Source organism: Crinia signifera, chromosome 1 (assembly GCF_055691185.1).
Source record: "Crinia signifera chromosome 1, ASM5569118v1, whole genome shotgun sequence".
Lineage (NCBI taxonomy): Eukaryota > Metazoa > Chordata > Amphibia > Anura > Myobatrachidae > Crinia > Crinia signifera.
In genome coordinates this window covers 224,227,047-224,240,456 of record NC_139217.1, presented here as the reverse complement: position 1 = coordinate 224,240,456, position 13,410 = coordinate 224,227,047, and the positions used below count along the sequence as shown (strand labels likewise).

The window sequence follows — 13,410 nt, the reverse complement described above, 5'->3', positions numbered from 1 at the left end:
TGTTTAATTTAAACAATTTGACTGCATGTTTTTGTCCATTTTCTTGGGTTTGTGGGCACATTTCTGATTGTCCTTTGCTCCCATCCAGTACCATATTTTTATTCCATCCAAGCAAGTAGTTGGATGGTTGGAGGAAAGTTGGTCTGATGTGTGGCCAGCATAAGACTGGAGAGTGCTGCCCATTTGTCTTACCTTGTATATATATATACAAGTGTCCGATATCAGCATCTGTTCACATTAGACGCTGGATCCATTTTGCAATAAAGCTGTTTATTCAAACAAAAATACCTATATATATGTATATCTAAATATACACTGCTCAAAAAAATAAAGGGAACAATTAAACAACACAACTCCAAGTCAATCACACTTCTGTGAATTCAAACTGTCTTCTTAGGATGCAACACTGATTGACTATCAATGTTGCATGCTGTTGTGCAAATGGAATAGAAAACAGGTGGAAATTAGCAAGACACCCCCAATAAAGGAGTTGTTCTGCAGGTTGTGACCACAGACCACTTCTCAGCTCCTATGCTTTCTGGTTGAAGTTTTGGTCACTTTTGAAAGCTGTTGGTGCTTTCACTCTAGTGATAGCATGAGACGGAGTCTACAACCCACACAACTGGCTCAGGTCATGCAGCTCATCCAGGATGGCACATCAATGCGAGCTGTAGTAAGAAGGTTTGCTGTGTCTGTCAGCGTAGTGTCCAGAGAATGGAGGCACTACCAGGAGACAGGCCAGTACATCAGGAGATGTGGAGGAGGCCGTAGGAGGGCAACAACCCAGCAGCAGGACCACTACCTCCGCCTTTGTGCGAGGAGGAACAGAAGAAGCACTGACAAAGCCCTGCAAAATGACCTCCAGCAGGCCACAAATGTGCATTTGTCAACTCAAACGGTCAGAAACAGACTCCATGAGGGTGATATGAGGGCCCGACATCCACAGATGGGGGTTATGCCTTCAGATCAACACCGTGCAGGACGTTTGGCATTTGCCAGAGAACACCAAGATTGGCAAATTCGCCACTGGCGCCCTGTGCTCTTCACAGATGAAAGCAGGTGCACATGAGAGATGTTACAGAGGGCCATATTTTGGTTCATTCTTTCTGACAAAATCCTTCTTAGATGGGCAAAACCATGTGCACTGCAGGTGGGGCAGGTGTTACTTGTGCAGAGAGAATTAGATTTGGGTGGGGTTTTACTTCAAAGTGAGATCTATATTGCAGTGTAAAAATAAAGCAGCCAGTATTTACCCTGCACAGAAACAAAATAACTCACCCAAATCTAATTCTCTCTGCACATGTTACATCTGCCCCCCTGCAGTGCACATGGTTTTGTCCATCTAAGAAGGATTTTGTCAGAAAGAATTAACCAAAATAAGGCCCAGAGTCTGGAGACGCCAAGGAGAATGTTCTGCTGCCTGCAACATCCTCCAGCATGACTGATTTGGCAGCGGGTCAGTAATCGTGTGGGGTGGCATTTCTTTGGGGGGGCCGCACAGCCCTCCATGGGCTCACCAGAGCTAGCTTGACTGCCATTAGTTTCCGAGATGAGATCCTCAAACCCCTTATGCTGGTGCGATTGGCCCTGGGTTCCTCCTAATGCAAGACAATGCTAGACCACATGTGGCTTGAGTGTGTCAGCAGTTCCTGCAAGATGAAGACATTGATGCTATGGACTGGCTGACCTGTTCCCCAGACCTGAATCCAATTGAGCTCATCTGGGACATCATGTCTCGCTCCATCCACCAATGCCACGTTACACCACAGACTGTCCAGAAGTTAGCGGATGCTAAGCCTCATTTTGACTTATTTTAAGGACATTACATCAAAGTCGGATCAGCCTGTAGTGTGTTTTCCACTTTAATTTTGAGTGTGACTCCAAATCCAGACCTCCATGGGTTAATAAATTTCATTTCCATTGATCATTTTTGTGTGATTTTTGTTGTCAAAACATTCAACCATGTAAAGAACAAAGTATTTAAGGATATTTTATTCATTCAGATCTAGGATGTGTTAAGTTAGTCCGGGTCTGTGACACGGATAACGCTGACATAGCTGAAGCTGTCATGTGTCACGTTTTGTGAAGCACCAGCTGGAGTGTAACGGAGGCTGGGTGCTTTGATGTAGGGCTGTTGCATGAACGGCAGAGGGAGGGAAGCAATCGGATAAAATAAAACCTTATTTAATAAAGATACTGCGGTACAGGAAATGAATTATGACACAATGATAAACTGTAGGTTCTGGTAAATAGTAAAGTCAATAATATACAATGCTTATTGAAGAACTTTGGAGATGATTAATAAATTGAATAATTGAATGCCTGTAAGATTGGATGATTAAATGATTGAAAGAAGGATTGGATGATTATATGAAGAATTGGATGATTGGTTGAAGGATTGGATGGTTGGATGAAGGGTTGGATGATTGGTTGAAGGATTGGATCATTGGATGAAGGATTGGAAGATTGGTTGTAGGATTGGAAAGATGAAGTCCAGATTAATCTGTGCTGAGTATGATCGTAGCTGCAGGACCAGGGATGACCACGGAGAATAACTGCCAGGAATGAAGAAGAAGATATTACTCCTTTGGGGGGTTAACCTTGTCCTATCCGTATAGGCAGCAGCGGGTTCCGTGATGATATGGTAGCAGTAAACGAACAGCAGGAAATGGGAGAAGACTTCACCGGAAGTGCAGGGTCTGTAGTGGAAGCTACAGATAGCCAGGAAGAATCAATGATGTGTGCGGTTGGACATCATTGTACTGACTGCCGGTCTTGCCCGGCAAGTCAGTATTTGAAGGGTGAGCTGCAAGATGATTGGCCGCGTCTGTGACCACACTGAATGAGCCGTGCAGCATAGGCTGAAGGATCCCAAAAGATGGCCGCTGCCAGATGTGGTGACAGAAACCAGCCGGCAGTGTTGTGCGTGGAGGTCCAGCCAGAGGCCTAACCTGACGCGGACCCATCATGGCGGCTCATACCTCACGCCGCCCAGACCCCGCATGGCATGAGACCGCATGCCACCACTGTCACCTGGTGGTGACTAGGCGACAGAACCCAGACAGCCAGCATGGGAAACAGCAGTGGAGGTGAGCGCCAGGGCAGGAGTTAACCTGTCAGAGGTCTGTGGGCTTGGAACAGCACAGAGAGCTAGGGTAGCTGACCTGGTGGTCGTGACATCATGTGGCTATTCTTAACTGTGTGAAACACATGCCTGATAGTATGTACAGTCGTGGAGCGGCACGGTAGGACTTCCAGGTGTTTGACACGCAAAGCCCTGACCTAGCGGAAGTTGACATGCGGTCACTTCCGACTGGGGGGAACGCACGCCATACATGGAACGGCATGTCACCGGCTGCGGATATTAAAGAGCCCCACTAAGGAATACACGTAAGGTGACATATATTATACAATTCCACAATGTTACATGATTGGTTTTTGATTCAATTGGAGGTGGAGCCTCAGGGTATTTAGCTGTGCTGAGGGGATCCTGTTTTAATGCTGTTTTTGGATGTGGATGCTTGCAGTGTCTTGACAAAGGGTCGGATGTGGACCCGAAACGTCGACTATGCCTTGAGCTGGGGTTTGTAGACATATGTTTATACATATATATATGTATAAACATATGTCTACAAACCCCAGCACAAATTCAAAATATATTATCTGTTTAACAATGTTATACTCCACTTATAAAGTCTTCAATTTCGTTTATGAGACAATACGACTTATATATATAGGTTATATATATATATATATATATATATATACAGAACAAGAACAGAGTGCGCTTGAAGGTGAAAGTACACAACTTTTTTACACAATATAAAATTTTTAATAAAAGCCAACAACATGGCTCATAGAAAGTACAGTGATGATATAATCATATATAAGAATCAATTTGACAACATCTGTGATAATTCAGTACAACGGCAGGCCCAACGCGTTTCGTCAACCACGTGACTTCATCAGGGGCATTAAACGACTTGATTTATCAAAGCTGCAGTTGCTCTTCTTGCAGTGTCTCAAATTGACTGAGCACAAACAATTTAAGTGGATAATGATATTACACCAACTGACAGAGTTCTTGTCAGTTCTCTATGCAACACTTCTCAAAAAATGCCACTCTATTACAGATGTCAGCAATACAATTCATCCAAGAATCCAATAAACCTGGGTAACTGGAAGCTTGTCACACTGTATCCAAACAGCCAAGTCTTGGCTGTTTGGATACAGTGTGACAAGCTTCCAGTTACCCAGGTTTATTGGGTAAATTTGAGACACTGCAAGAAGAGCAACTGCAGCTTTGATAAATCAAGTCGTTTAATGCCCCTGATGAAGTCACGTGGTTGACGAAACGCGTTGGGCCTGCCGTTGTACTGAATTATCACAGATGTTGTCAAATTGATTCTTATATATGATTATATCATCACTGTACTTTCTATGAGCCGTGTTGTTGGCTTTTATTAAAAATTTTATATTGTGTAAAAAAGTTGTGTACTTTCACCTTCAAGCGCACTCTGTTCTTGTTCTGTATTTCTATCTGTTTTGGGTCTCAGCTAACAGGGGACTCTCAGAGTTGCTGCTATTCCTTATTTGGGCGCGGACTTTTGGGTACCTTTGTTCTTTTTATATATATATATATATATATATATATATATATATATATTATAAACTGCTCCTTTATTGCTTTACATCCTTTGATGTATGAATACCTCTTGTAGAGGTGATCTTGACTGTCCATTTTTTATGTAAAATTATTTCTTAATCTGTTTATGTATTAATTATGTGTATGATATTTGTTTATGCTTTGTAGCTGATACGCCTGAGGAAGCCCCTTGTTGGGCGAAACGCGTTGGGTGAAAACAGCACTTTTTGTCTAAAAAGACTTTTAATAAAGAGAATAACACCAAGTTATGGACATTGTTTAATATATTATGGACTAAAGTTGAAAAGTGCGCCATTCCACACTTGTTCTCGTATCTTTTCTAATTCCCCTCAGCCAACAGGGGTAAGGGGTATTGTGGAAACAGGCAGCAAACTAATAATCTCTCAGAATTTAGCGCGAAAAAGAAGGGGTTTGGTTGATAATATATATATAGATATATATTACCAGTACCGATGGTGTAATGGTTAGCATTACTGCCTCACAGTGCTGAGGTCTTGGGTTCGATTCCCACCATGGCTCTAACTGTGCAGAGTTTGTATATTCTCCCCGTACTTGCATAGGTTTCCTCCGGGTACTCCTGTTTCCTCCCACAATCCAAAAATATACTGGTAGGTTAATTGGCTCCCAACAAATTTAACCCTAGAATGTCTGTGTGCGTGTATGTGGTAGGGAATAATGCTTGTAAGCTCCACTGGGGCAGGGACTGATGTGATTGTTCAAATATTCTCTGTAAAGGGCTGCGGAATATGTATGCGCTATATAAGAAACTGTTAATTATATATATATATATATCACAGCATAAGCAGAAGCATCACTTGGAGATTTGCAATACGTTAATGGTTAGCTCCGGCAATTGTTTCGAGTCTTCTGCTCGTCCTCAGTGATAAATCATACTAAAACATTTTGTGACTAAATACCCACACAGACTTCTCCTATATGATTAACTTAAAAAACATGCTCACCTGTGTGCCGCTCACTGATCTCCCACGCCCGCTCGCACAGGCGCATTATACATGCTAAACACATAATACATTAAAAACATTGTATCCATAGTTAACAAGCTTCAATTGAAATGGCCAGTAGAATAACAATATATTTACAAATAATACAAAAAAAGCATCTGCAATAACTAAATACGTCATATGTGACTGTCTGCCTATGGCTGTGGAACACAAGTTATATAGTACATTTACAAACCTATATGATAGAGAAAAAAGGCTTAATAAAATATATGAATACAATATCATATCCAATTTCTATAGAAAGCAATATAAGCCTAGTTGTTCATTTAAGCATTTTGGGAAGAGTGGGGCAGATTTATTAAGCTTGGAGAAAAGATAAACTGGAGATAAAGCGGAGAAAAGGAGATAAAGCACCAGCCAATCAACTCGCAACTGTCTTTTTCAAACACAGCTCCTTTTACATTTTATCCGCTTCATCTCCAGTTTATCTCTTCTCCAAGCCTAATAAATCTGCCCCAGTGTGTCTAATTTATATATCCACCTGCATTCAGCTTGAAAGAAGCATTTACTCCGATCCCCTCCTCTGTTTGATGCAGGAATATGATCAATGATTTTAGATCTAATACTTGCAACACTGTGTCCACATTATATAAAGTGTGTGTATATATATATATATATATATATATATATATATATATATATATATATATATATATATATATGTATATCTGTATGTAACCTTTTAATATTAAACCTTTTTATATTTAATCAAGGTTTTTAGCATATATTTGTCCAAAAGCAGAAACCTGCCCACCATGAGGTCACCTCTGTCCAGCAGGTTCCTAAAACTCTGGAGTTCATACAAAGAAAAAAAATGTGTGAAGCTACAGTATTTGTAGTACTGATGCCCTGAAGAGAAGGGTGAGAGAAGGGAAAAAGTACCGTAAGTCTATCTAGACAGAAAATTTTATGAAGAGGAAGCAGAAAAATTATTGTATGATATCAACACTTATAAAAGTTTGGAACAAGATCCCACTGATGAGTACCAAAGAGTATTGTTACAACAACTATTTCACACGCCGCCGCCGTGGCGCACGGCGGGTATACTACTCACCCGTCCATGCCCGCCAACGGCTAGCGTGTGTAGGCTCTCGGCTTGTGGACAGCGGGCGGCAGCAGCTTCTGGCGTGAGGACGGCAGCGGGGAAGGCTGGGGAGTGCAGCATTGTGTCTGTGATTGGTGCTGCCGGGAGGCCGGCGCCGCCATCTTGCTTCAGGGCAGAACTGAGATTGGGCCAGGTCAGGGGTTTCCGCCCATACTACCCTGACAGCCAATGGCAGCCGCCCTCTAGGGATATAGGGGATCTGCCTAGGGCTGTTCAGGGTCAGTACAAAATGTCTTCTGAGCTTTTCAGTTCTTATATATGACTCCTGACTCTCCTGGTGCCCTTGCCTCAATGCTCTGCACTCAGACTCATTTGGCTGCCTAGGACCCCATCGCTGTAGTTCCTGCCAAGCTCAGCAGCCAGCCCGTACTTCCGAGCTACCGGCACAACTTCTCGATCCTTCATCCAGAGACTCACTATCCATCCTCTTTCAGTCCAAAGCATGGGTCCTCAAACTGCGGCCCTCCAGATGTTGTAAAACTACAAATCCCAGCATGCCTTGCCAGTGTGTTAACACTCCCTTATAGCAAAACTGTGGTAAGACATGCTGGGATTTGTAGTTTCACAACATCTGGAGGGCCGCAGTTTGAGGACCCATGGTCCAAAGGATCCAATTGTGCCTGCCATCATTACCACCTTCTTTCCGGAACATCATCACTACCGGTCTTTCTGCCAGCCTCATTACCCACTTCAACTTACTTTCAAAAGACATTGCCTTAGTCATTTCAAGTACCTTGCCCGTGTTATTTTTATTTACCACTAACTGCCACTTAAAGAAGTATTTAAGTGAAGTTGTCAGCTATATATGAAATCCTTCATTAAACCTGCATGTTTAAATCCTTCATCTTCTGGTCCGTCTCCTGTTCCTGAGCATCACACTGCTTCACCCAAGCCCTCATCCCTGACAAACTACAAGAAGGATTGGACATTGGCACAATTACACAGAAAGAATTAAACTTCATCTATGTTAAATTTAAAATAATTCCAACTTTTTATCACTTACCCAAAGTCCATAAGGACCAACAACATCCCCCCTGGAAGACCCATTGCCTCTGGAATTGGATTAATGACTTCAAATGTTTTGAAATATATTGATTTTTTTTCTACAAACACTGGTAAAACAACAGAAAAGCTTCCTTAAAGTTACCATGAGTAGTCTCCAAATGATAGACAATATGGAATAGGAAGATATCTACATTCTGTGTACTAGTGATGTCAGATCACTTGACACCATCATAAATCAAAAGGCAAGATGCGCAGCAACAAGACACTATCTGATGGAACAGTCTACAATCTCAAATAACCAAATCCATTTCATAATGGACAATATTGATTTTATTTTAGGCCACAATTATTTTAAGTATAATGGTGCCTTTTTTAACCAAGAACAAGGAATGGCAATGATAACATAATTTGCACATAGTCACACAAACCTTTTCATATCATGGTGGGAGGACAATAACATATGTACAAATAATAAGTACATTGAGAAGAGTATATGTTGGATGAGATATATTACTATGTACATGTACTCAGGAAGAACACGCTGAATTTATTCAATACATGAACAATAGCAAATTAAACATAGAATGGTTGTCTTCCTAGATGGAGAAATCGTCATAAAAGAAAACAAAATTCAGACTAGAACATGTGAAGAAAGTAAATGGGAATAATATGCTCTCCTACATTAGTAACCACCATCGTCAATGGATAAAAAATATCCTTGGAGGACAATTCCACCGGATAAGGAGGAACTGTACAGAAGAACAAGTTTTTGAACAACAAAGTTAATTCCTGAAAACAAATTCCTCCAAAGAGGGTATAAAACATCAATCTTGGATGCTGTAAATTAAGAAAACGAAGTCTCTTAACAAACAAGAATTGATTAATCAATTATTCATTAAAACTTTAGGGAAAGCCTCCAACTAACCCAAGGACTCTGCAATACTGTTTTTTTTTTTCAAGAGGCAACCATTTACACTGTAAAACTAGTTTGATTTTGCAGTGTAAATGATTGCCGCTTTAAAAAAAAACCTGGATATTTCTTACCAAATCTCTCACTTTCTGATTTTCTCACCCTATTACATTTCACCCCATGCTTCCAATTTGTATTTGACGGAAGAATAAAAAAATAATGGGTACTCTTTACCTAGAACGGCGCCCATCGGGGTGATCGCGGGATCGCGGGCAGTACATAAACGGCCGCGACGCGATGCCCGCGATCACCGCGATTTTCCCATAGGGAACAATGTTAAAAAGCCAGATTGACCGCGATTTTGCATTCAATGCCTCAATGCCCGCGATTTTACCATAGGAATCAATGGTAAATGGGCTACAGAGCCCAAATAGGCTCAATTAACCCTTAAATGTCACCCCAATTTTTTGACGCCACCCCACGATCCACGCCAACCCGAAGCGTGGCGAGCGCAGCGAGCCCGCGAGGGGCGGCGGTACGCGTCCTCCGACCTTTTCATGCCCTACTATCCACGTCGGCGTGGAGTTGAGAATAGAATAGTGTGGCGAGCGCAGCGAGCCACCGAGCCCGAAGCGTGGCGAGCCCCGCGAGGGGACGCGGATACCTTCACAGTTATACGCGTCCCCTCGCGGACTTCACAGGTGTCCGTGGCGACGCCGACACCTGTGAAGCCCGCGAAGGGACGCGTTTACCTGTGAAGGTATCCGCGTCCCCTCGCGGGGCTCGCTGCGCTCGCCACGCTTCGGGCTCGGTGGCTCGCTGCGCTCGCCACACTATTCTATTCTCAACTCCACGCCGACGTGGATAGTAGGGCATGAAAAGGTCGGAGGACGCGTACCGCCGCCCCTCGCGGGCGCGCTACGCTCGCCACGCTTCGGGTTGGCGTGGATCGTGGGGTGGCGTAAAAAAATTGGGGTGACATTTAAGGGTTAATTGGGTCTATTTGGGCTCTGTAGCCCATTTAACATTGATTCCTATGGGAAAATCGCGGGCATTGAGGCATTTTACATTAAAATCGCGGTCAATTAGGCTTTTTAACATTGTTCCCTATGGGAAAATCGCGGTCATCGCGGGTACACGATTTTGATGTACCCGCGATTTACCCGCGATGCCCGCGATGACCGCGATTTTTTACCCCCGACGCCCGCGATTCTGATCGCGGGCGCCGTTCTAGGTAAAGAGTACCAAATAATGAAATAAATGATTTTAAAAAACAAGCTGGCACCGACCCCCCCCCCCCCCCCCCCTTCCACACACACATTTACACACACCAGGCCCAAACAGCCAGCAGATCAATGTCAATCCCGGGAGACACTATTTACACTAATTCCCCCAGCCAAAGCTTTATACCCCCTGATAGGATGTCGCAAATAAATGTAATAAAACTCCTGCTTCCCAGGGTTTTTCCCATTCCTCTTGTTCCCAAAAGTGAGTATACGAAATTTGAGCTTTGTAAGTGTAGGGAAAAGCTTGCCCTTTGGGACCAAAAATTTAGAGAATTCGGCTGCTTTCCAGTATTTCCTCCCTATTTTGAATTTTGTTTTGGGTAGGCTCATAATAATTTGAAACTGTTATTATACATTAATAACAGTACCCTAAAAGTGAAAAATACTTTTTCCACATTCCTTGATGGTCCAAAAGCAACCCAAATTTATTGGGAAATAGTAAACACGAGCTAATTTGAAAAAAGTTTTATTGCGGGGGGTGGGGCTGGAGGGGGCTGGGGCTAAAAACTGGTATCTTGACTAAGTAGCACGCCCCTTTAGGTCTAAATCGGGCTCTGAGCAAGCTCCATGTTCAGTTGCTCATTTAAACATAGGGGTGCTGACAATTTCCAAAGTAATGCAATTAATTCACATACAGTATATTACATACAACATAACATGACATAACATAACCACCCGCACCCCCCATGCAATGTTTGTATGGTGCTAAAGTCAACGGGCTGCAACTGCTACTGGTTGATACCTGAGTTATGCCCATGTTGGAGTTTAATTTCTAAACTTAATTCACAAAATGACAAAAGTACACTGTGTTTCAAAATGTTATTAATGTGTTATAACTTTCACTTAAAAAAAAAAAACATTCTGTACAGATTAGGATTGTACAGTATGTACTAAGACATTGAGAGAGATAAAGTACCAGCCAATCAACTCATAACTGCAATGTTACAGGCTGTGTTTGAAAAATGACAGTTAGGAGTTGGTAGGTTGGTACTTTATCTCTCTCTCCAAGGCTTAGTGCATAGACCCCTAAGTATAATTTCCTCCACCTTTATTATATTGGTGTATCTGTGTACCACAGGTGATTGTCTCTCGTGTTGCACGCGTATGTAAGAATGACATGGGGGGATCTCAGCGCGTTCTGGAGAAGCAATTCACATCGTTCCTAAAAGCTCGCCTCAACTGTTCTGTTCCTGGAGATTCGCACTTTTATTTCAATGTTATCCGGTCATCAAGTGAAATTCTAACCTTGGGCGGCAGACATGTTGTTCTTGCTCTTTTCTCTACTCCAACTAACAGGTACAGTAAATGATGGGAAAGCTCATATATCTTGGTGAACAGTATAACAAATTTAAAAAATAGAAAACAAAAGGAACTCAAGAAACAAACTCATAACTACTGTATCAGAACACAGAACAACGGGTTCCTTAGGAATTACTCTTGAACTATACGTATTGTGCAGAACCTACACATTTGACCAGTGAAATATCCATTAAGCAAAATGAATGCATTTCCATTTTTGAAAAAATATATACATATATATATATGTGTGTGTTCCTGAGACGGCACTCCCAAATCCTGGTGCAGAAAGGTCTCACCGAGAGACTGAGTAAATAATGCGGTGCCCTCCGAGCTGGGTAGCCAAAGCTGGCGACCAGAAATATGCCCGTATTCGTGTGCGGCGGCACTCGTACAAAAGACACAGAAGCAGGTAGATATACCGACGTGGCGCCGAGTGATGCGCTGAAATGACTTCATCAGTACTGGATGCGACGCAGGGACGCACGGAGAGCATCACATGATCTGCGGGGAACCAATACCAAACATGTTAAAAAGTGGCAACTTTTTAACATGTTTGGTATTGGTTCCCCGCAGATCATGTGACGCTCTCCGTGCGTCCCTGCGTCGCGTCCAGTACTGATGACGTCATTTCAGCGCATCAATCGGCACCACGCCGGGCAGCACGAACGGCAACAGGGGTATTTAGGTGAGTTATTTCTTTGTATGATTTGTCTTCACAAGCATCTTGATAAAGGGACATCGCTGTCCCGAAATGTCGGTATATCTACTTGCTTCTGTGTCTTTTGTACGAGTGCCGCCGCACACAAATACGGGTATATATATATATATATATATATGTCAAAAAAGAGGACAGGAGGGGCGCTCCATAGTGCATAAATGACAGTTTTATTAAAATGATCATAAAACCACTTTAAAAAAAAGAGACAAACAATTGCTTGTACCATAAAAAAGAACGCTGTGGGCTGGGTACCACAAGGCTTTTGTATATACAACACGACCCGGCAAACTCCTACCAGCCGTCCGGAGCACTATCGCCAACCAGGATCACCCACTGGGAACACCGATGGTGAGAACAGCGTGTCGTTGGAAGCCGTAGGAACAGAGGCGTGCAGGGGAGCCGGGTACACACACAGCAGACGTCACAGGCCTCACCCTAACTAGTTTCGTAGTCAAACTTCATCAGAGGGCGTGGCCTGTGACCGTCAGCTGAGAATATTTATCAGAATGATCATCCAATCAGGACACTGCAAAAAAGGTGCTCTATACTAGTGCTGAATGAAACGGTGCTAGTCATTAGTTTAAGCTGCCGCAGGTGGTCTAAAGTCAAAAGACTGTATCTTCTATATAGGGAAAATAAAATAAAAGAAACACTAACGGAAGGGGAATAATTTAACTTTACGTATAAATATAGTTTACACCTCAAATATGAGGTTTTTAAGAAAAATATCATCTAATTAGATTATACAGAAAAAACCTTTTTATATACAATGGCGGCTGGCAATAGCAGATCGCAGTGTTAATGACACAAATGATCACTCTGAGTCACAGTAATACAATCAATTGGATACATAGCAAACCATAAATAAAGAGGTACAAGAATACATACATAAAATGACCACATTATATATAAGTATACACAATACATAATATTGAGAAAAAAATACATATATATATCATTCTATTGTATAGGTCGACACATGTCGACTATTATAAAAAAGCATACAAATTAGTCATAAAATATCTCTAAAAATACAGCTATGCATGAAGAATAACGGCAAGGATTCCAAATCTTACTAGGCCTCTGAAAAACACGCACAAATATGGATAATTGTAAGTTATCAGAGACTATGTTGATAATACCAAACTTACATAATATGACAGTTGATACATATACAGGCTGGCTCTAAACGAAGCAATAATATAAGGCAGATACAAATATACTAGCAACAAGGTTGATATAAAAAAGGGATAATATTAACGGTTAATAAAAGGAGTAATTTCGTACCCCTCGTTTAACCCAGCGGGAGTGAGGGTCCCGAGGGTTATAATCCAAAAGGTCTCACGCCTTAGGAGTGCCCGATCTCTATCTCCACCCCTTTTATTAGGGGGTACAATTT

The 13,410-nt window shown here is 42.2% G+C and overlaps 1 protein-coding gene across 3 annotated transcripts in view; it reads left to right on the top strand.

Annotated features, from left to right (window-relative positions):
- SEMA6B (semaphorin 6B) overlaps positions 1–13,410 on the top strand; it is a 237,993-nt gene that overhangs the window by 143,833 nt on the left and 80,750 nt on the right. For all 3 annotated transcript variants that reach the window (XM_083179335.1, XM_083179334.1, XM_083179336.1), the window contains one exon: positions 11,073–11,290. In XM_083179335.1, the coding sequence (XP_083035461.1) occupies positions 11,073–11,290 (218 nt within the window). The remainder of the gene's footprint in view (positions 1–11,072; positions 11,291–13,410) is intronic.